General features: G+C 42.7%; 1 protein-coding gene across 1 annotated transcript; it reads right to left on the bottom strand.

The window, feature by feature from the left end:
• Positions 1–1,495: 1,495 nt before the first annotated feature.
• LOC110507488 (CAP-Gly domain-containing linker protein 3) lies at positions 1,496–23,814 on the bottom strand. The gene is made up of 14 exons (XM_021587509.2): positions 23,640–23,814; positions 20,771–20,923; positions 19,647–19,786; positions 16,624–16,717; positions 16,322–16,483; positions 15,804–15,922; positions 7,419–7,655; positions 6,194–6,329; positions 5,699–5,848; positions 5,355–5,489; positions 5,121–5,244; positions 4,926–4,993; positions 4,729–4,801; positions 1,496–4,597 (listed from the first exon to the last, which is right to left on the bottom strand). Exons 2-14 carry the CDS (start codon positions 20,901–20,903, stop codon positions 4,543–4,545), a joined length of 1,626 nt encoding a protein of 541 aa, XP_021443184.2. The 5' UTR covers positions 20,904–20,923; positions 23,640–23,814; the 3' UTR covers positions 1,496–4,542.
• Between the last annotated feature and the right edge of the window lie 1,604 nt (positions 23,815–25,418).

Here is a 25,418-nt window from a genome sequence, read left to right as displayed (position 1 = left end):
TTACGTAGGGATTTTACAAAGCATCTCTGATTGGCTCCAGTAATTGACTGGAATGGAGTAGGCTAGGCGCATTACTCTTGATCCGTTCAGTGCATAAACAGTGACATGTGCCGTCTCAAACCACCGATCAAAAGAAGGTTTCAAACACGACAATTTGGGGATTCAATATTTCACAAACGTTGTTCGTGGTTAGGATTCGGGTGCTAGTATCGGGTAGTTGATTATTTCCTTGTCTCATGAAGTGTTTTCGCTTTGCTCAATTGATTGTGCTCGTGCCCTACTTACGCTTCTAATCAACAAAGTAAACAAACACATTTTTAGTCTTTAGGAAAGGGCACCACCAGCTGGTTACAAAGATAATTGCAGCATATTTCAGACAAAGGCCACACATAACTGGGTTATGAATAACTATGCCAACAAAAGGCTACTGTGAATGCTCACAAAATAATTGTGACGTTGAAAATGGAAGTCTGGGTAGCCCACATATACGAAAGATCATAAGACTCACTCATGCGACTGTCTTTTCTAGGCTACAGGTGTAGGATCTTAATTTGAGCCAGTTTGCTACCGCAGGAAAATAATAACGGTACTACAGGAACTTTGAATTATTATGTGCACTATAATTAGACATTTTTGTAGGGTTTGATGCAATTCTAGTAAGGGAAAATCAAATAGAACATTTCAAAGTGTAAATGAGAAACTCCAGAAGCCTTTGAAACCTCAAATACACTACAATTTATCCAGCAAAAGGGTGATCAAATTAAGATCCTACACCTGTATTTATATTCCAGAGCGTGTAAAACCTGTCTATGCTTAAAACAAACAGTAGGCCTTTCTTTCCTTGAAGTCTCTGTAGTATGCAGTGACACCTAAATGCACTGTACATAACTGTACATAACCTAGCCTATTATTTAATTTGATAGCACATCTGACATTATAGTTTGACACCATTTTAACATAAATGATTGACATGTTAATCTACTTTAAAAAAACAAAAAAAACAACAACGTATAAACCAAGAAGCACCATAAGGCACCATAAAGTTAGTATCATCCGTTTCGACCGTACTATCTAATCAGTCAATAGACAAATTCCAAGCAATCACGTGTATGACTTTGATTCAAGGACATCAAAGACATTATCCTTTGAACCAAAGATGTCTATGTTATTTCATGATGAACCAGGACAGTTTGAGATGGACATCTTCAAGAAAGGTGAATCCATGATGCGCCATTAGGCATTTCATTTGACAGCTACTCTTATTTTTGAAGTGTCAACGGAGGAGTATATAATCTGGGGTTCATAATAAGAGTGCACATTTGAAGGACAGTTACCTTGGTTGGAGAGGTGAGACAAAAAGTAGCCCTGAGCACCAACCTAACTATTTTTAGGGACTTTTAACTCTGAGCATGGATGCGAAAAAAATCTCAAACTTAAGTATCGATCACATTTTAGGCACTGGATAAGGACTTTCTTATCAACAAGCAACAGAAAATGTAGAAAACAACATAAACTTTTATTAGATTCATAGTCAGAGTTGTAATTATAAGCATTTTCATGCTGAGATACACCGTTGGAAAAAGAAACTTTCAGAAAATGAAGAGCATGCAAAAAATATTATTCCTGACACTATAATAAATCCAACATTACAGCCCCCTTTACCTGTTTTGGGACACAGACACCAACACACTACAAAACTAAATAAAAGTACACTTAGTGAAATTATCAAAATATATTTTTAACAAACTGCTATGACATGTCTGTGAAGAAAATTAACCATTGTTGAGATCAAGTTTTAGAATAACATTTTTTTTAAACTTTTTTAAATAATGACAGTACACCACTTAATAAGGTTATATCAACGTACATAATGTTGAATAAATAAAAAACATTTGAAGAGTGGAGGACTCATCAATGTAGATTCTTGTCGTGTTGTTAGTTGTAGAGATGATAAAAGTGACACATTAGTGACATCTACTGGCATATTGTGGGACTTATTATGCTACTAGAGCGTAAAAGTCAGGCAATAACTACACCATTTTGGTCACTTTACTTGAGCATTAAATCTGCCAGTCAACCACCTACTCAACTCAACCATTTAGTAAATATGAACAATGTTGCTATACTTATTTCTAATGACATTTCTCCAACATAAGTAGTAAAGACAAGAAATGGTTAATGTATTCTTACTCATTATCAAGCACTTCAGCATGAGGCGAGGATGATTTTCTTATCTACTAAACAATGCTCACAATAGTAAAGAAACTCAGTCCTTCTTGACACAAAATTTGAGTATATTTGGCTAACAGAAGATTTGAACAAAGTGAGCTGTCCTGACAAAGTTTGCAATACTTTGTGTTGACATAGTCATAATTCAATGAAATACAAAAAGGAGAAAAGTTCCAATTGCCACAGGTTACTAAGTATCCCATTACATGACTTTGAGGTGTAATGAATGAGTTCCTCTCAAACTGGATATACTAATGTCCCTTATTCAGATCAAATGAAGCTGAAGCCGACTCCCTCATAGCATCCTCGTTGTTCTGCGGCTCTCTTACAGACCTAGTCATAACCGTACGCTAGCAATATCAAAAACAACCACACATTGTTGCCTTCAGTTCCACATTGTTCAGTACCACATTGGATAAGTGGCGATTTCGGAATACGACATGGTGCACGAGTTTTTAGACCCTTCCTGATAATGAGTATTTCTTGCCGTTTCACGGTGCTGTTATTAACACAGGATGTTCACAACGGTGTTCAAAGAGTGCAGGAGCAAGTTCAGGTGTTTTTTTCTCCTCCTCATGATGTGCTTACATAGTGTTCAGTAGACAAAGACACTATCCGTATCCACATAGCTAAGTACACAGGTTAAATATTTCTGTTTTTATGCACATACTCGTAGGTTTTGACATTAAGCACACACAAGTTCAGACGGTCAGATCTGTATCTAATGCTCACACTCACAAACCTACCAAAGTCTAACTTTGAGAGAGAAGGAGAGAGAAGCATGGGAGGATAGCCAACAGGGGGTGTAAACTGTGGTAGCACTGAGCTAGCAGGTGTTCCGTCTGTGCAGATTTAGCCTGAGATTAACACCATTGCTGCAACAACAAACCTAGAGATGGGGAGGAGGGCACTGGTTTATCAAAAAATGTACCTTTAACAAGTATATTGTGGTACCCTTGTAGATTTCTATAAACAAAAAATAAAGCTTTTCGCTAACAGTACGTTTAAGTTAAAGTTAAGCAAAAGTTATGTTATTGGTACTTCATGCTACACAATAAAGACAACAGCTTAAACAATATTAATCTAGGTGGTTTTCCCTTACATTACCTGCCATTACATTTTGGGGTTAGCAGACATTTTGGTTAGCATAACTTGGATTTGAGACCAACTGGCTCAAAGTGCAATAAACACCTAAGACCAAGTTCTGAAAGTCTTATTTGACCCAGTTATTGACAAATGGCGCTGTCTATATTGCCACGATTTAAACCATTGCTAGAAAATTGTCTTTCAAGGGTACAGAAGATATCTGCGCAGATAAAGTTCTCCTTCTGCAATTAAGTTGGGACATTATGATGAACATATATGTACGTGCTAGCATTACCTTACCTAAAACCGGTAAAACAGGTAACTAGTATTTAACAGGGCTCTGTCAACAAATTTAGTAGGCTACCAGAACCTTGTTTTTGTATCACCTGTGAGCATACTACAATTAACACAAGCCCATTAACAAGCAAATCAATATTATATACATCATTCCAATTGCATATTTGGGGAAATGCTCAGAGTGCAAGTGGAGAAATAGCAGATGTCGGAATCCCGAATAATATTAAACCCTGTTTACTTTTGAACATACACCATCAGAAGAACATGACCGTATGTTCATATCTCATCTTTTCACAATAAAAGGCATGTTGATGTGAACATTTATTTGGAACACAATTTGACTCACACATCCACATTTTGGATAAATCCCTTTAGCGCAACATGGCCATCTACAGTCGGTTCACACTGACAGACCAGGCATTACGTTGAGGCCCTTGGTCTCCTCTGAAATACAGGGAATTAGGATGAAGCAGCAGAAAAACAACAGAGTACAGCATCATGTACTTAGTCATTTGAAAGGTTCCCTAGTAGAAGCTCCATGGCATAAGAAGTTGGCTGACTGGACAAAGGGTGTTGGCAACTTCTGACGTTTTGGCAACTTCTGAAATAGAGTAACTTAGAAAAAACGAAGTGATTTATATCTATTAGATAATTGCTTTTGTAGGGTTTGTATCCCAGATTTCGGGTTACAATGATTTAGTCTCGTTATTAGTGTTACAAACAGAATGCGGGATGTTAGTTAACGTACAAGGCACTAGGTTTTGCTATAGGACTGACTGAGATTATGGGGGGGGGGGGGGGGTGGTGGTTCACTACTGTAATTCTGACAGCAACAGCCAGAGGAAAGCACAAATAAAAGATGGACATTAAGAGGAGGAGAGCAGTAGATCTTTTGAGGAGGAGGAAGAGGAGGAGGAAGGAGGAGGGTGGTTAGGACTGCATCTCAGCACGCAGCATCCAGGGGAACCAGCAGCAGAACAGCAATCTGAGAAAGAGGATGAGCAGGAGGAAGAGGAGAGGGATTCGAATCAGTGGACACATTCATAAACAGGAGCTTATTTCTAATCTGCTATTTGTTGACTCAGAGAACAGAGTCAGGAAAAGAAGAGGCTGTACCGTGATATTGAATTCTCAGAGGTGATGTCCTTGGGTGACCTCACCGTGTTGAATTTACGCTTTGGCTGGTTCACTAGAATAAACAAAGAACAACATTTGGATAGAATGCAGACGTGGGAGTAGAAGGTACATCATGAAATGGGGTGGCGTGGCACGCTGACTAACATGGCCGGACGGATTTGACCTTAGATACTTACTAGACACCTGGTGGACTTTCTTCACCATCGTGCCGTCGCCGCTATGACCGTCCTTTGGTCCGCAGATTCTGAGAGATCATTAACAGCATTAGCTAGTATTGTTCCAGAAGGTCAGTCTGTTCAGAATGAACCTTTACAAATCACAACAGAGCATGTTGTATATTGAACCAGGCGTTAAAGTAGGTGTTATGTTACCTCTGCACGCGAGATGGGGGTGCAAAGACACCGTACTTGGGCATGCAGTTGAAGTAGCGGACACCAAAAACAGACCCATCATGCTTTCCTGTGGGATTCTCCAGCTCCACACCAAACCAGTAACCTGGACACACACACATCATCAATCATTAAACTTGACTAAACATCTATAATCATTTGTCAAACATTTCGTAAAAACATTGTTGCAGTGACTTGATTTCACAACAGACCTACCTGGGGCAAAGTCTGTCTTTCCGTAATAGCGTATGATTCCCTGCTTCACACCAGCAACCAGCACCTGATCTCCAAGTTCCACCTTCACCCCATCTGGGTCCAGACTGGCTACGGACATAGACTTCTTCCTCAGAGCTGATGGAGAAAATCAATCAAATGTTTGTTAACATAATATATAATAGTGTGTTATAACGTCTATGAGTCATGTGTTATTTATGTGCTGTGCTCATATCAGAATGAATGCAATGGCCCTTGATGGGAAGACTCTTGTACCTCTCAATTCAATTAAATTCAAGGGCTTTATATTGGCATGGGAAACATATGTTATCATTGTCAAAGCAAACCTTTCTCTCTCTCCATTATTTCCTTCTTTTCTTTCTTGTTCTTTCCTGTGACGCGGGAGAAGTCCATGCGGGGTGTCTTGGGTGTGGAGGTGACAGAGGAGGGGGCCAGCTCAACAGCTTTAGCGATTTTTGACACTGGAGCAAAGATACCTTCAGGACAATAGAAGTGATTAGAGAAAACACTGAAAAAAGCTGCAAGCTCAAATCAGGTTTACCACAGCTGTTTTTCTGAAAACTAGCTGTACACAAAAGTCATGAAATCAAGTCTTCTCTTTGCTCTTTTCTCAAGGGGAATCTTGACACACTTCAACAATAGATTCAATAAAAAAAATCCCAAAATGGTGATGTGAAATAAGAAATCAAAATCAAATCAAATCAAATGTATTTATAGAGCCCTTCTTACATCAGCTGATATATCAAAGTGCTGTACAGAAACCCAGCCTAAAACCCCAAACAGCAAGCAATGCAGGTGTAGAAGCAATAACAGGTGGTTACCCAGTTTGGGGGGGCAGATGAAGTAGCGCACCCCTCCCACACTTCCGTCGTTCTTGCCCTCTGGCTCGTCCAGCTCCACCCCCACCCACTGGCCACTGGCGAACTCCGTGGTCCCACAGAAGCGCAGGGTGCCCGTCTGTGGAGGAGAGACTGTGTGAGGGCCAGGATTCAACATCAGCTCTGACATTTACCTCTGTTGTTTATGTTGGATTTTTACTAGCAAATTGAAATAACCTTGTTGCTCTCCACAGGGGCCCATTGGAGAAAAAAAACACATGATTTGTATTCTTGAAGGTGATACCAGGCAAGATTAAATAGTTAACAACACTTCTCCACAGCACTCAGACTTCTCTAGACCAGGGCAGCATACTGATCTGCTGTTTTTCTGTCATACTTGACTACTGACATACTAGGCTATGGTTAGTAGAGTAGTCTACACATCTCAACACAATACCATGTTTTAAGAGGTAATATTGTGGTCAGTAGGACATACACTATATATGCAAAAGTGTGTGGGCACCTCTTCAGGTTGTTATAGCAGCAAAGGGGAGACCCTCCCAATATTAATGCCCATGATTTTGAAACGAGATGTTCGACGCGCAGGTGTCCACATACGTTTGGTCACGTAGTGTATGTTTGAACACAGTGAGAGGTGCAATACAATTGCACATTATAGACAGAAAAAAAACCCACATAGTCCACACATTGGTTTCCAATGCATTTGAACTGCAGTGAGTGATGCATAGTTAATGGCAAATGAATGCATCAAGTGAGACTACGTCATTTAGTGCAGTCAGTAATGCAGTCAGTCATGGAAATACATCTGAAAACACAATTAAATGTGTTCAGTTACGCAGGTAGACACACAGGTCGAAGGGCTACCCACCTGCTTCAGGTGATGCAGAGCTGAGATGTCAATTTCATCACTGCTCGATTTTTTGGGGAGCTATACATGTTAACACAAGTTGGAATAAATGTTTGCTAGAATTCACATGTTCTCTTCTCACACAGTACAACAAGCAGCAGGGCTCCACCATATAGTATGAATGATACCTCACACTGGCCACTTAAAAAAAAAGATAAAGATAATTGAAAGCCATTTAAATGGTCTCATGCACATAAACGTGCTCACAAAATTCTGCAGTTCATTTTAATTCACGGTTTCAAATCTTTGAGGCTCCCATTTCTCACCCTTTGCTTCCCAATCCCGACAAAACACACAGACCTTCATGTCGTCCAGCACCACACGGTCTCCCAGTTTCAGGCCGATGGAGGTGAGCATGAGGTTGCCAGGGATGTTGTCGTAGTTGAGCAGGGTGGCGCGGGGCAGGTTGCAGCTGAGTGGCACAGAGTCCAGCAGCAGCTGCTTCAGCTCCTTGGCCACCATGGCCGCCTCCGCTTTGTCCAGAGTCATGTCCATGGGGTCAGGGACCACCTCGGCTGGCCCCTGCCCTTTATCATTCTGTCAGAGACAGAGAAACAGAGAGACAGAGAGACAGAGAGACAGAGAGACAGACAGACAGACAGACAGACAGACATAGGAGCATGGAGGGAGAGAGAGAGATGAAGAGACATGAGGAATAAATTGGCATATTTTTACTGTTTTGTGTAGAAGTCATCCCTACATATAACAGACAGAATCTGTTTTTATCTGAACAGTGTTTTCAAAGAGCGACTGCACCTAAAAAGCAACTTCCCATTTTGAAAATGGCCTATGTGGCTTCGATATGAGCCATAAACATTTATTCTAGTGTCAAAATTGACTACAAAGTGTAAATGGGATAATTTGTCTCATCCAAAACTGAGAGTTAAGAGATGATAGGAAAATATTGTATGACACGGAATGAAGGCAACTGTGACAGTTTTCCTTGGATTGGGTTTACTTCAATCCTGCCCACATGCCTACAGCTGGCAGCCCCCAAGTAATCATCAATTTGGTTGCGCGGCTGCACGAGATCTGATCATAATGTCCATGGTCAATTTGGTTTGACATTCGATAGCTCTATGGGGCTAGTTAGGGACCATCAGTAAATTACACAATGTGCACAGAACAATATTTGAAAATGCCAATAGCTCCAAATCGCTATGTCTGAACCAACTATAAATTGTAGAAATCCATATACAAATATTGAAATCATTTAATGAGACAACTAAAATATGTGCAACATGAAAATATTGTGCCATTTACATTGTGTAATTTATTGATGGTCCCTAACTAGCCCCAGTGGTATCTAATGTCAAACAAATTTTGCCACGGTCGCACACCAGCCAGCTGAAACTAAGTGGTGAAAGAAGTTGGCTAGCAATAGCTTTCCTAGGTGACTTCAAGACATAAGACCTGGTTAGACTGTTTCATGTTATCTAGAAGGGTGAGTGGCTGTAACTGTGTACAGTTTCGGGAGAGTGAATGTACAAACCATACACTGCTTGCCACGTGAGAAAACACACAAAAGAGACACATATTAACCCCCCCCCAAGACAACTCTGGTTTGGTTTTCAGTGTTAATATCCAAGCTGAAAAACAAAGCCATGATAATCGAAAACTTCAACAAGTATTTCTCAACCTCGGCCAACAGCTCCGCCCCCCGCAGCTACTCGCCCAAGCCTCCCCAGCTTCTCCTTTACCCAAATCCAGATAGCAGATGTTCTGAAAGAGCTGCAAAACCTGGACCCGTACAAATCAGCCGGGCTTGACAATCTGGACCCTCTATTTCTGAAACTATCCACCGCCATTGTCGCAACCCCTATTACAAGCCTGTTCAACCTCTCTTTCATATTGTCTGAGATCCCAAGGATTGGAAAGATGCCGCAGTCATCCCCCTCTTCAAAGGGGGAGACACCCTGGACCCAAACTGTTACAGACCTATATCCATCCTGCCCTGCCTATCTAAAGTCTTCGAAAGCCAAGTCAACAAACAGATCACTGATCATCTCGAATCCCACCGTACCTTCTCCGTTGTGCAATCTGGTTTCCGAGCCGGTCACGGGTGCACCTCAGCCACGCTCAAGGTACTAAACGATATCATAACCGCCATCGATAAAAGACAGTACTGTGCAGCCATCTTCATCGACCTGGCGACTCTGTCAATCACCATATTCTTATCGGCAGACTCAGTAGCCTCGGTTTTTCTAATGACTGCCTTGCCTGGTTCACCAACTACTTTGCAGACAGAGTTCAGTGTGTCAAATCGGAGGGCATGTTGTCCGGTCCTCTGGCAGTCTCTATGGGGGTGCCACAGGGTTCAATTCTCGGGCCGACTCTTTTCTCTGTATATATCAATGATGTTGCTCTTGCTGCGGGCGATTCCCTGATCCACCTCTACGCAGACGATACCATTCTGTATACTTCTGGCCCTTCCTTGGACACTGTGCTATCTAACCTCCAAACAAGCTTCAATGCCATACAACACTCCTTCCGTGGCCTCCAACTGCTCTTAAACGCTAGTAAAACCAAATGCATGCTTTTCAACCGTTCGCTGCCTGCACCCGCACGCCCGACTAGCATCACCACCCTGGATGGTTCCGACCTAGAATATGTGGACATCTATAAGTACCTAGGTGTCTGGCTAGACTGTAAACTCTCCTTCCAGACTCATATCACACATCTCCAATCTAAAATCAAATCTAGAGTCAGCTTTCTATTCCGCAACAAAGCCTCCTTCACTCACGCCGCCAAACTTACCCTAGTAAAACTGACTATCCTACCGATCCTCGACTTCGGCGATGTCATCTACAAAATAGCTTCCAATATTCTACTCAGCAAACTGGATGCAGTTTATCACAGTGCCATCCGTTTTGTTACTAAAGCACCTTATACCACCCACCACTGCGACCTGTATGCTCTAGTCGGCTGGCCCTCGCTACATATTCGTCGCAACACCCACTGGCTCCAGGTCATCTACAAGTCCATGCTAGGTAAAGCTCCGCCTTATCTCAGTTCACTGGTCACGATGGCAACACCCACCCGTAGCAGGCGCTCCAGCAGGTGTATCTCACTACTCATCCCTAAAGCCAACACCTCATTTGGCTGCCTTTCCTTCCAGTTCTCTGCTGCCTGTGACTGGAACGAATTGCAAAAATCGCTGAAGTTGGAGACTTTTATCTCCCTCACCAACTTTAAACATCTGCTATCTGAGCAGCTAACTGATCGCTGCAGCTGTACATAGTCCATCGGTAAATAGCCCACCCAATTGACCTACCTCATCCCCATACTGTTTTTATTTATTTACTTTTCTGCTCTTTTGCACACCAGTATCTCTACCTGCACATGACCATCTGATCATTTATCACTCCAGTGTTAATCTGCAAAATTGTAATTATTCACCTACCTCCTCATGCCTTTTGCACACAATGTATATTGACTCTTTTTTTCTTTTTTCTACTGTGTTATTGACTTGTTTATTGTTTACTCCATGTGTAACTCTGTGTTGTTGTCTGTTCACACTGCTATGCTTTATCTTGGCCAGGTCGCAGTTGTAAATGAGAACTTGTTCTCAACTAGCCTACCTGGTTAAATTAAGGTGAAATAAATAAAATAAAATAAATAAAAGTTCAGCCCCCATTTAAGTTACCATGAAATCATATCAAAGAGGACATGAAACCTCAACATGTGCACCCATTTTATTAGGTACACCCATCTAGTACCGGGTTGGGCCCCCCTTTAACGCTTTAACCCCAGAACAACCTGAATTATTCTGAGCATTCTACAAGATGTCGGAAACGTTCCATAGGGATGTCGGTACATGCTGACGCTATGGCATCACACAGTTGCTGCAGATTGGACGGCGGTAGATTCATGCTACGAACAGCGCATTCCATCTCATCCCTAAGATGCTCTATTGGGTTGAGGTCTGGGGACTGCGCAGGCCACTCAAGTAAACTGAATTCGCTATCATTTTCTAGGTGATGTTTTTCCACTCCTCAACTGTCCAGTGTTGGTGATCACGTGCCCACTGGAGCTGCTTCTTGTTTTTAGCTGATGGAGTGGGAAATGGTGTGCTCGTCTGCTGCAATAGCCCATCCATGACAAGGATGGACGAGTTGTGCATTTGGAGATGCTGCTCTGCACACCACTGTTGTACTGCAGCGTTATTTCTCAGTTTGCTGCCCACCTGTTACACTCTTAGAAAAAAAGGTGCTATCTCGAACCGTAAAGGGTTATTCGGCTGTCCCCATAGGAGAACCCTTTGAACAACCCTTTTTGGTTGCAGGTAGAACCCATTGTGTTTCTACAGAGGGTTCAACATGCAACCAAAAAGGGTTCAACATGGAACCCAAAGGGATTCTACCTGGAACCAAAAAGGGTTCTCCTATGGGGACAGTCAAAGGACCCTTTTGGAAGCCTTTTTTCGAAGAGTGTAGCTTGCACGATTCTTACTATTCTCTATCGACCTCTCTCATCCTTTTGCTCCTCCCTTCCTATCGGCAGAACCTCAAAGGGCAGTACCCGTGCTAAGGTCTATTTCAATGCTGGTCAGACCAATCGGAATCCATGCTTCCAGATGGTTTTGATCACGCGGACTGGGATATGTTCCGGGTAGTCTCTGAGAATAACATTGGGCAAATACACGGATACGGTCACTGAGTTCATCAGGAAGTGTATATTAGATGTTGTACCCACTGTGACTATTAAAACCTACCCAAACCAGAAACTGTGGATAGAAAGCGAGAACCACATTTAACCATGGCAAGGTGACTGGGAATATGGCTGAATACAATCAGTGTAGTTATTCCCTCCGTAGTTCATTGACTACAGCTCAGCATTCAACACCATAGTACCCTCCAAGCTCATCATTAAGCTAGAGGCCCTGGGTCTGAACCCCGCCCTGTGCAACTGGGTCCTGGACTTCCTGACGAGCCGCCCCCAGAATGTAGGAAACAACACCTCCACTTCGCTGATCCTCAACACAGGGGCCCCACAGGGGTGCGTGACTAGGCCTCCTCCTGTACTCCCTGTTCAGTCATGACTGAACGCCTCCAACTCAATCATCAAGTTTGCAGACAACACAACAGTAGTAGGCCTGATTACTAACAATGACGAGACAGACTACAGGGAGGAGGTGAGGGCCCTGGGAGAGTGGTTCCAGGAAAATAACCTCTCCCTCAACGTCAACAAAACAAAGGAGCTGATCGGAACTTCAGGAAACAGCAGAGGGAGCAAGCCCCTATCCACATCAACGGGACAGCAGTGGAGAAGGTGGAAAGCTTCAAGTTCCTCGATATACACATCACTGACGATCTGAAATAGTCCACCCACACAGCCAGTGTGGTGAGGAAGGCACAACAGCGCCTCTTCATCCTCAGGAGGCTGAATAAATTTGTCTTGGCCCCTAAAACCATCACAAACTTTTACAGATGCACAATTGAGAGCATCCTGTTGGGCTGTATCACTGCCTGGTATGGCAACTCCACCCCCCTTAACCGCAGGGCTCTCCAGAGCGTGGTGCGGTCTGCACAATGCATCACCGGGGGCAAACTACCAGGACACCTACAGCACCCGATGTCACAGGAAGGCCAAAAGGTTAATCAAGGACATCAACCACACGAGCCATGGGCTGTTCCCCCTGCTATCATCCAGAAGGCGAGGTCCGTACATATTCATCAAAGCTGGGACCGAGAGACTGAAAAACAGCTTCTATCTCAAGGCCATCAGACTGTTAAACAGCCATCGCTAGCCGGCTTCCACCCGGGTATGCAACCCTGCACCTTAGAGGCTTCTGCCCTATATACATAGACTTGGAATCACTGGTCACTTTAATGATGGTACATTAGTCATTTTAATAATGTTTACATACTGATTTACTCATCTCATATGTATATACTGTATTCTATTCTATTGTATTTTAGGCAATGCCACTCTGACATTCCTCTATCAATGCCACTCCGACATTCCTCTATCAAAGGTTAGTCATTAAAACTCGTTTTTCAACCACTCCACACATTTCTTGTTAACAAACTATAGTTTTGGCAAGTCTACTTTGTGCATGACACAAGTCATTTTTCCAACAATTGTTTACAGACAGATTATTTCACTTATAATTCACTGTATCACAATTCCAGTGGGTCAAAAGTTTACATACACTGTTTACGTACCCCAGTTTCTGTGTTCTTTCTGCTTCCTGAAATTCCCCCAAGCAGCTGATTGGTCGGCCCCATTGCTAATTGGAGCTGACCCCGCCCTCTCATCAGAGGATATCCCCTTTACAGCTGTATATGAGCCAGTGTTCCTTTGTTAGGAGAGAGCTGAGGGTGATAGCCTGTATAGGTTGTTTTTTAGAAAGAGATTTGGTATGTACTATGTTAGTTGTTGCTGAGAGAGATGATTAGTGTGTCCTGTGTTGGTTGTTGCTGAGAGAGAGCTGATTAGTATGTCCTGTGTTGGTTTTTGCTGAGAGACAGGTTTTTGTACATTGTAGCCACTGCTTTTAAGGTATGTGTCTCCCCATAGGAGGCAGTGCTTTTGATTTATTGAAATGGTTTACTTATGTTTGTATTCTGTCTTTGTTCCCAGGGGGGAAGGGGAAGGCACCTAGGGAGTGCTTAGGCAAGAGGCCTGCGGGCATACATAACCCGTAGTATTTACTGTCTATACACACTAGGTAAGACCTGGGTGGACCATCCCCTGTATTTTGGTTAGCGCACCAGGTGGTGCTAAGTTAGGTGGGTAGGCAGGTAAGGTAGAGGGGGCTTTGACATTAACTTGCTGGTTCCGTTCAGCCCCTATTCCTGAATTACCGTTTGACGGAATAAATTCCCAGTAAACAGTAAATTCTCTGCCTTCGTCATCCTTACTCGCACCTAAAGTCTCATAACTCTTTTGCTCCACGGGGATTTTGAGTTGTAGCAGGGTGTTGCGTTCCCTCTTCCTAGAGGCGTACGTAACAACACTAAGTTGACTGTGCCTTTAAACAACTTGGAAAATTCCAGAAAATTATGTGATGGCTTAAGTTGCTTCTGATTGACTAATTGACATCATTTGAGTCAATTGGAGGTGTACATACATGTGTATGTATTTAAAGGCCTACCTTCAAACTCAGTGCCTCTTTGATTTTCCCATGATGTCATGCAATCAGCCAAGACCTCAGAAAAAAAATGTAGACCTCCACAAGTCTGGTTCATCCTTGGGAGCAATTTCCAAATGCCTGAAGGTAGCATGTTCATCTGAACAAGCAATAGTACGCAAGTATAAACACCATGGGACCACGCAGCCGTCATACCGCTCAGGAAGCAGATGCGTTCTGTCTCCTAGAGATGAACGTACTTTGGTGCAAAAAGTGCAAATCAATCCCAGAACAACAGCAAAGGACCTTGTGAAGATGCTGGAGGAAATGGGTACAGAAGTATATACATCCACTGTAAAACGAGTCCTATATCGACATAATCTGAAAGGCCACTCAGCAAGGAAGAAGCCGCTGCTCCAAAACCGCCATAAAAAGCCAGACTACGGTTTGCAACTGCAGATGGGGAAAAATATTGTACATTTGGAGAAATGTCCTCTGGTCTGATGAAACAAAAATAGAACTGTTTGGCCATAATGACCATTGTTATGTTTGGAGGAAAAAGGGGGACGCTTGCAAGCCGAAGAACACCATCCCAACCGTGAAGCACGAGGGTGGCAGCATCATGAAGTGGGGGTTCTTTGCTGCAGGAGGGACTGGTGCATTTCACAAAATAGATAGCATCACGAGGAAGGAAAATTGTGAATACTGTATATTGAAGCAACATCTCAAGACATCAGTCAGGAAGTTAAAGCTTGGTCACAAATGGGTCTTCTAAATGTACAATGACCCCAAGCATACTTCCAAAGTTGTAGCAAAATGGCTTAAGGACAACAAAGTCAGGGTATTGGTGTGCCCATCGCAAAGCCCTGACCTCAATCCTATAGAAAATGTGTGGGCAGAACTGAAAAAGCGTGTGCGAGCAAGTGTAACAGTATAACTTTAGACCGTCCCCTCGCCCATACCCGGGCGTGAACCAGGGACCCTCTGCACACATCAACAACAGTCACCCACGAAGCATCGTTACCCATCGCTCCACAAAAGCCACGGCCCTTGCAGAGCAAGGGGAACTACTACTTCAAGGTCTCAGAGCAAGTGACGTCACCGATTGAAACGCTATTTAGCGCGCACCGCTAACTAAGCTAGCCGTTTCACATCTGTTACACAAGGAGGCCTACAAACCTAACTCAGTTACACCTGCTTTGTCAGGAGAAATGGGCCAAAATTCACCCAACTTCTTGTGGAAAGCTTGTGGAAGGCAACCTAAACGTTTGACCCAAGTTTAAACAATTTAAAGGCAATTCTACCAAATACTAATTGAGTGTATATAAACTTCTGACCCATTGGGAATGTGATTAAAGAATTAAAAGCTGAAATAAATAATTCTCTCTACTATTATTCTGACATTTCACATTCTTAAAATAGTGGTTATCCTAACTGACCTAAGACAGGACATTTTTACTAGGATTAAATGTCAGGAATTGTGAAACTGAGGTTAACTGTATTTGACTAAGGTGTATGTAAACTTCTGAATTCAACTGTATGTCTGTAGTTAGTTACTATGAGAAAGAAACCTACTAAACAGAGGTCTAGACAGTCAATAGTGCTCTTACCCTGACAGTGGGGTTGGCTCCATGCTCTAGCAGACACTGGACTGATCCCAGACACAGGTTGGAGGCTGCAATGTGCAGGGCTGTGCCATGGTGGAAGTCACTGCAGGTGGAATTCAGTACTACAGAGACAGTACAACCAGGTTCAGATCAAATCAATCTGAATTTGATTTCCAAAGACAGCTATTATCTTCGTTTTATTCTGAAAGCGTTACCAACTTCTTCTCTTAGGAGTCTCGTGTGGTGTTTGAGCCACATGGTCCGTAGACAGGAGAATAACAATGAGACGAAATGGCCCCAATCAATGGTCAGTGTGGAGGAGCAATGAGAAATCAATGTAGGAGTTAATGAAATGGCCTTGGGTCAAGGCTGGTATGGGCTTGATGGAGTGTTAGTTCTGATTGGAAGTCTAGGGAGGGTTAGGAGGAACACAGACATACAGGAGCATGCCAGAACTGACAAGACTGACTATGTTGTTAGTTGGCTAGGTAGACTACATGGGTTGTGTTGATGCTACTCACCTCTAGGTTTGGAGGCCTTGAGGAGAATGCGAATCAGCTCTGGCACGTCGAAGTATGCAGCATAGTGCACGGCGTTCATGTTGGTCCAGCGGCTGCGGAGACTTACGTCTGCCCCCAGGGAAATGAGCTGATTGGACAGCCTGAGGGCAGCGGTAGGGTCACCTGGATGGGGTCACAAGATGGACAAAACTGGTAGGAAACTACATTGAATCTTAAGCTTAAAACCACTTTATTTTATGAAAGCTTTATTGAGAAATCAGACACTTGAAATGAACAATCAGTTCAAGGTTTGAGAGTCTCACCAACACCATGGGCCCCGGCTTTGCAACTGTAGTGGAGCAAGGTCATGTCTGTCAGTCCATCACGGTCATTGACATGGCAACCACGCTTTAAGATCTGTAAAAGGAGACAAGAACTGTTCAGTGAACTGAGAGAGGGAGAGAGATGCTAGGGGAAAGGCAGAGAGAGCAGTAGTATCATATGCCTTTTTAAACACTATGAAACACTGAAAACACCACACATACAGACTATAGGGCTATAGCCTCTCATCTCTCTGAGAGATGCTTCCTGTGCTTATCGTAGCCACATTAGCAGGATGAGCCATTCACACCCAATTCGCACAGACGACACATGTCGGCGAAGTCTAATGATGGGGAGTCATGAGATCCTGCTGAGTCATGAATTAAGCACTACATTTATTTTCACTGCATTGCAATTTCATCAGAGGCTATCATTGCTGAGTAGCATACGTCAACATGAGGAACTGGCACCCATTTTGGATAGGTAAAACATTTGAGGGACACAAATATTGAAACGATGGCAGTCGTTACCAGAAGTGACATTAATTTACTATGCTGTTTCAGCTGAATATCTAAGCTTGTACTTGGTACATTGAAAATAGTACAAATAGGAGTTAATAGCAAACTATTCATAGCAGCCTTTACAATGTTGAATAACCTCCATCAATGTCTTGCTGAGTGTAATGCAAAGCCATATTCCCAATGGTGTAGATTGAAGAAGCAGTGAAACTCCAGTTAATTAGCTCTTTCCTCTGGTGCCAGCAGACAGCAGTGACGGGTGCCGAGTGACAAGTGAAAAAGGACCCATCCGGATTCCCGAACAAGACTAGCAACTATCTCGGGACAGTTCATTATCCACCAGTGTCAATCAAGAGAGACGAAATGAGCACACTCCCCTCAAGCCCTGACATTATGCCTTTTCATACAGAGACATGTAGTCCAACTGAATTAACATGATATTATCAGACAGGTCCTCTCCTGAGGCTTAACGATGACACCCCCATGCACACTTTCATGATTCAACATGGATTCTATAAGGTGAATCCCCGTAGCTGCAGTGCTAACACGAAGCTAGCCTTACACATCTGATTCAACTTAATTTAGGACTTTGTTAGGTTAAATCAGGTGCGTTAAAACTATGATTGGAGCAAAAGCCTACACCCACACAGCCTTTTGTAGATAAGACAATGCATCTCTGTTAATAAAAATACTGTAAAATTTGCCAGAGGGCTGAGGTTGTTTACTGACAATGCAGCGACGTGGTTCTTTACCCATATCTGACAGCCTGGTCTGATTTAGAGTCTGTCTTAGTGCAGAGCCTGTATGGGTAATGGGAAGGACCTATTATCTCAGCCATCAATCACAGCCATCACGGCGTCCTGGGGGACACCCAGGAACTGAGGCTGACTTTACGATCAGTCCTAACACTAAAACTGCATCAATAAGAGGAAATCGAGTTAACTAAGAGTGTGTATTTGTATGTGTGGATACGTATGTGTGTGTGTGTGTACATGTGTTTTTATGGGGCATATCTTCCCTCTCTCCAAGACAGTAGAGCAGGATTAAGAAATGAATCTGAAACTTGAAGTATGCATACTTTATGTTGATTCACAACCCACCCTCATCACTCTTCCTCTTCAGGGTTATGAGAGTTCCCGCTCCCACGATCACATTACCACTACTCACACTGCAGTAATGGTTGGTCCTGAGCTAAAGATGTGCACTTTCATCTAAGCAACAGCAAAATAAAGGGAATCAACTGAAACATAAACTACACCTTATATGACCTTATAGTAAGGTGTTTTCTTTTAAAGCACACTAGTAGAGCCTCAACTTTTCTAAGGTAACCCAACGGGTTGTAAGTCATGCCTCCAACTGAACCCAAAGCCTGCCGTTCCATGTTCTCTTCAACTAATGACTGTATCACTGTATTTTGTTTCCTGTGTGTATTGTATTTTGGTTGGAGACCTGTATCTTTGGTGCACTATGCAGTAATATACTGTATCTGACTGTTATATACACAGTAGAAATAAAGAAGAAAAGTATTCTGTTCCAAGCACTGAGCCTTGTGGGACGCCAAATTCAACTTTGGAACATTCAGAAGATTGGATACCAATACTGATACGTTTAGGCCAGGGATGGGCAACTTGTGTCCTGCCACTTTTGTAGGCTCGCGGATCAATTTCCACAAAAAAACTCAGAACTTTTAGGAACCAAGTCAGGATCTCATCTTGTTGTTGAGAGTTAGAATATTACAATACACAAGGTGCAAATTTGGTTGTGCATCAGAAGTCTTTCTCCTGAGATATCAGTCGGACAGTCACTCAATTATCCCATGTCAGCTAACATTTTTTAGATTGGTAAATTTGTCTAGCCAGCTATGTAAACTTGTAGCAATCATAGCCGAATTACCGACTGTGGGGCCCCCACTGATTCTCTTAGTCACTCTCACTCAGATATCATACTAAAAACTGCAAACATTTCTCTCTACCTTATGGCACAACGTGTAGAATTGCAGGACATTTGCTGTAAAACTGCACATTTTTCTCTCTGCCCCATGGCAAAACGAGTAGAATGGCATGAAATTAGTTATAAAATGGCAAAATATTCTATCCGCCCCATGGCAAAATGTGTAGAATTGCAGCAAACTTGCTTTGTAACTGCAATATTTTCTCTACGCCCCATGGTAAAATTTATAGAATTGCAAGAAATGTACTGAAAAGGTTCCTTTCTGCTGTCAAGAGAAGCAAAATGTTTCGCTCAGGAGGTTGGCCCCCCCCAACAATTTTTTTGCTTAAGGCCCCCAAAAGGCTAGGGCCGGCATGTGTGGGTATGAACGCAGACCCGTGAGCCACTGCGCCCCACATGAAGAGTTCAGATTTCTTGTTGCCTCCCACCCAATCAAAGTTGCCCATCCCTATTCTAGGCCTACAGATTTCTACATATATCTGTATGTTTCTGCCAGTGTTGTGTGAGCTGTAGTCAGGCCTGTAGTCTGCTGAAAGTCCTTACTGGCAGTAACTCACCTCGTTTCCGATGAGGTCGATCTTGTGCTGGACCTGTGGGACCCACTGACGGATGATGGCGAAAAGCTCTGGGATGGTGGTGCGCGGATCCAGCAGGATCTCCAGACACGCAGGATCATTTGGGTCAAAGAATGTGAAGACTGGAATGGTAAGGAAAATGCCAACAAGATTATTACCCTCCTCATGAAATCACTATGAAATGTGCCTCTCTTGCTTTTCTTCGTTCTTTTCCAGACAGCATATTGACTCATTCTGAATGTGTGACATTAAATATCAAACATATTTTTATCTTGTAAAAATGTCATTTGTATTTTGGGTTGTATTTTTCAGTAGGCCTCTTAGTGCGCTCTATTTAATTACTTATGGAGTTCTCTCTGTTGAACATCCAATCGTTCTGTCCTGTCTGAAAGCACTGTTTCTATGAGCAGCACGAGGTAGATTGAAACCCTATCAAAGTGGAAACGTTGCACTGAAATAACACGATCATTCTTACTTTGTTTTTATAACACACCATCATAAGATGCATTGAAGCTTGTGGGTAAACTGAAATGAAAAGCTTTACATCACACTAGTCTGCAGAAAACACTTACATTCATTGGCATAGAGTGGAATAAGAACGACAGTATCATACCGTTTGCATATAACAGCCCCAAAGCCAAGATCCATCTACTAAAATAATCAATAACATGCTATAAATGTCCTTGTTCACTTATTTACGATAATATACATTTCATTAAATATTTTAATTATGTTTCTATGAATCTGCAGAGGTTGTTTTGACCAGGCAGTCTGTGCTTGGTGAAAGGCTCTTTGTGGATCGAGGCTACAGTAGCACACGTCCCAGAGCCCAAAATCCACTGTTACATATAAAGCAGTGTTGGGTAGGGTGCATTAACAAAGGGCCTGGGCCTGTATTCACAAAACATCCCAAGGTGCTGATCTAGGATCAGGTCACCCCTGTCCATATAATCGTAGACAAGATAGTAGCTACTAACAATTGGATACCGCGAAATTGTGGAGAAAAAGGGGGTAAAATTTTTTAGAAATAAATTAAATAAAAAGCACTCCTACTATGAGACACTTCCTGTGAATACGGGCCCTGGAGCCTGAGACCTAGGACCCACCATAGTCTTTGGGGAGGGGGGCCTGTGCAGATGGGTGGACCATGGGCCTCTTCCGGGGCTCATGAACTGGGCTCTGGTACTCAGAGGCAGGCTGGGCCTCCTCCTCCACCTCGGCAGTCTGCTCTTTAGTCATTCTGCTAGATGTTGCCAGGCCTGGAAAAGATGACACACATTTATTGAGTGGCGCTACAAATCAAACAGCTCTATCGCAGGTTTCTCTGAACAGTTGTCATACGTCTGTGACTCAGCCAAGAGTCACATGAAGTAGTTGCTTATAAGAGTCTTGTTCCCATGACAGTCTCTCTACTCTGGCAAGTCTATGCCTTGCAGATGCCCCTCCCAGAGCAGACAGGCTCTATGTTTGGCTCTAGGGCCTGTGAGAGACGTTCACTAGTGACTCACTGATAACTGCACTTACTGACAAGAGATGAGGAGATTCAGGGAGCAGGCAGACTAACAGGCAGGCTAATGTATTGTACCATTTCAGTGCATGCTAATGCTAACTCTTAATGTCCATCATTGAACTGGAAATAGCTAATGGGCTGAGCTATATTTTCCAAATAGTATATGCATCAGCATATCTCGCACATCCGTCCTATGACAAATCAGGGATGCGTGTACTGTACAGTATGTGTTGGACATTGCAGCACTAATTTCTAAAGTGCTGCTGAACAAACCGTAAAACATCTATGTAAAAGCCCTATAGTATCAGTATACCAACGCTAATGCAATTTTGTATACAACACAATGGACCCTTTGGCCTATAACATTCACATTCACCTGACTAGATTTCCATCCTAAAATAAATGTTCACACTCTCATCTAGGGTCAGAAAATAAGTTATGTGTATGTGTTAATAAACACCCCGTTAGAACAGAACCAATAACCACTATTTATCCCAACATTGAAATGGGAACAAAGTCTATGTTAGTGGAAATTATTCACTGGGTCTTTTTAGTCAAGTCCAAGGGTTTCCTCCTCCATAGTCTGACTGCACAGTGAGCACACCCCATGTAAAATGATTCATCTGCTAAGTAATCTAATACACGGACTAAATTGTCCATCCATGCCTCTGCTAAGCCTTTTGTATTTTGAAAAAAGTCCAGAGAGAGGGGAGAAAGAGAGAGAGAGAGGGCTAATCACACAATCAGTAAAAGCCTGATCCTGTTGCGCAACTGTGCTACTGTATCAGTCTACCAACTCATTGTCCCAAGCACTATGGGGTCAAACAGTGAGTCAAAACAGAGGCCATACATTGGTCTGTGCTGCATTCATTAAGCTTAGAGAAACTACATTAACAGAGACCGATTCTGCTGTTATACAGACATATACTCAAAGCCAAATGAACAACCCGCACTCAGGCAGATACCACCCTCCTGATACTCTCTCTATGAGTTGCCTGTTGCCTTCAGTTGCATCATATTGAGGGGGATTCCTAGTCGTGTTTGGATATGGATACATAAGATGGATACAAAGCCTGTAAAGGTTTTCCTCCTCTTCGTCTGAAGAGGAGGTGTAGCAAGGATTGGACCAAGATGCGGCGTGGTAAGTGTCCATGGTTGTTTATTTAAAAAACATAAACACTATGAATACAAAAACAATAAACGTGAACAAACCGAAACAGTACCGTGTGGCGACAAACACAGACACGGAAACAAAGAACACTAAGGTCAGGGTGTGACACAGCCAAGATAGATCACGGCCTGGATGATTTGGGAGCAACTGTCCCTGTGCAGTTTGTGTCTTTTTATTTCTTCCTTTAATTATAGACTTTCTTTACCGCTTCCCACGATTTGCTGCTGAATCAATAGCCACTGCAGAATGGGTGATAAAACACATTGCCTGACATCCCAAAAGGATTATGTTGAAATAAAGGGTATCCATGATATAGCGTCCAATGACTAGCAGATAACAACTATACCTGTGCAGTGCAGTACCTGTCACCTATTATGACTATACTGCTAACAGAGTCCAGTTAAGGCAGCCATCATCGTCTCCTCCGAGTTGCCCGGCTCCTCCTAGTTCCTACCCCTGATCTGACAGTAGTGTGTTTCATGAATAAAGTCTCAGTCACAGACAGCATTTTCCCTGGTATAGATGTGACGTATAATTAGCATGAGCACATTATTTGTTTAATTAAATGAGTACTGTATACAACTAAGTCTTATGCAATAGTGCTCATATGAGTCAACCAGATGTATACATTTTTGGAGGCAAATACATTCAGATAGCAAAATAGGAGAAAAGAAATGGTGCGACAAACTTGACAGATGTTGATATTCTACTCAATCCCTACTGTAATGGAATGAATAGCATTTGATCATTTGGCTGGGTCACACTAATGACAAAAACAATAGGCCAGAGCGGTATTTTCGAGTTATTAACGATAAATAAAAACAACATATTAGTGTTGCAATGAGCAATAATGCAAATGTGCATATCACATCGCCCAACAACGTGTATGATAACAGAGCTTTTGACAAGCCTATATGAGAAAATGTGTCAATTCGTGACTTGTGCGTAGCAGAGGGCGTGTACTCAGCCAACGAGGAAAAAAACGCCCCGTTGGCAAACAATGAGAAAGATGCTGGAGGAGGAATATACACATGGCATGTGCAACTATTAATTTGATCTAATAACAATGCGCTGACGTCTTCTGTTTGCACTTATATTATAAAATGGGCGCAAAAAAAAAAAAACATCTGCCCGTGAGAGTTCATGGAACAGTGTTTCAGAGCATCTCCATCTTTCTAGGCTCCGTATCAAGACAAACACACCGGCTGTGAAAAACACAGACGCAAATAAATCTAATCAAACTAAATATATCCAATAATTAGAATCGTATATGCATGAATGGTATTCATCTTACCTGAAAACAAGCCTTGTCGATTATCTCTAGCTTTTCCTCGCGGTTCAGCTAGATGAGAACTGCAATGGTGCTGAAAATGCTGCTGTACTGCTGCGAAGGTCTTTCTCTGTGCCTGCGTCACGGGCGTGAGCGCCCATGGACCACAACGTTGGCTACCATTGTGTGTGTCCTTCCTAGGCACACGAATTCGCCTAGATACCACAGTCAGAAAATGTGCTATATCTTAATAATTCATGAAAAAAACGTATTTTTGATCTTAACTTAAGGTTAGGGTTAGATATAAGGTTACACACGGTGTGGTTAAATTAAAAAACGTTTTTTATATATAGAAATATGCGGGGTTCAGACTTTGTGGCTTTGGTAACTAGTTACGATCATCTTCCATTTCTATATATATTTTTTCATTTCACCTTTGTTTAACCAGGTAGGCAAGTTGAGAACAAGTTCTCATTTACAATTGCGACCTGGCCAAGATAAAGCAAAACAGTTCGACACATACAACGACACATGGAGTAAAACGAACATACAGTATAAACACGTCTATATACGATGTGAGCAAATGAGGTGAGATAAGGGAGGTAAAGGAAAAAAAAGGCCATGGTGGCAAAGTAAATACAATATAGCAAGTAAAACACTGGAATGGTAGATTTGCAGTGGAAGAATGTGCAAAGTAGAAATAAAAATAATTGGGTGCAAAGGAGCAAAATAAATAAAATAAATACAGTAGGGAAAGAGGTAGATGTTTGGGCTAAATTATAGGTGGGCTATGTACAGGTGCAGTAATCTGTGAGCTGCTCTGACAGTTGGTGCTTAAAGCTAGTGAGGGAGATAAGTGTTTCCAGTTTCAGAGATTTTTGTAGTTCGTTCCAGTCATTGGCAGCAGAGAACTGGAAGGAGAGGCGGCCAAAGAAAGAATTGGTTTTGGGGGTGACTAGAGAGATATACCTGCTGGAGCGTGTGCTACAGGTGGGAGATGCTATGGTGACCAGCGAGCTGACATAAGGGGGGACTTTACCTAGCAGGGTCTTGTAGATGACATGGAGCCAGTGGGTTTGGCGACGAGTATGAAGCGAGGGCCAGCCAACAAGAGCGTACAGGTCGCAATGGTGGGTAGTATATGGGGCTTTGGTGACAAAACTGATTGCACTGTGATAGACTGCATCCAATTTATTGAGTAGGGTATTGGAGGCTATTTTGTAAATGACATCGCCGAAGTCGAGGATCGGTAGGATGGTCAGTTGGTCAATATGCCAAACAAAGCCATCATTAGAAACACCCCCTACACACACAAAACGAGTAGGCGAGTAAGTTTTTGGGCGAACGGCATGGCAATATTGAAGTACAATAAAGGTGAGAAGAGACAATTTCACACCTTTCGTGGCAAACCGAGTAGCATTCATAAGAGAAGCCACAGAAGTCTCTCAGTGGAGATATATCAGCATCAAGGATAATCCTGCTGATGAGGTCTCCAGAGGTTTGTTGGCTGACAGCTTTTTGGCTTGTAAAAGATGAATAGAGGGCCCAGACTTTCTCTTGAAGTCAAAGGAAGAATGGCCAAAGCTGGCCTTGGATCCCACTCCAATCTCTTCAGGTGATCCAGAGAAAAACGTGACCTGACGGTGAACTTTGTTGTTGTGAAGGACTCTGAGAGTGCATCTACTTTTCTGATTGGAGTTGAGGATCCAGTTGCAGAGAGTGGTGTTCAGTTCCAGTGTCCTAAGCTTGGTGAATAGCGTGGAGGGGACAATGGTGTTAAACACTGAGCTGTATTCATCTATT

The sequence above is a fragment of the Oncorhynchus mykiss genome, chromosome 27 (genome assembly GCF_013265735.2).
Source record: "Oncorhynchus mykiss isolate Arlee chromosome 27, USDA_OmykA_1.1, whole genome shotgun sequence".
NCBI lineage: Eukaryota > Metazoa > Chordata > Actinopteri > Salmoniformes > Salmonidae > Oncorhynchus > Oncorhynchus mykiss.
Note: the sequence above shows the minus strand (reverse complement) of the source record. Positions and strands in the feature narration are given on the sequence as shown.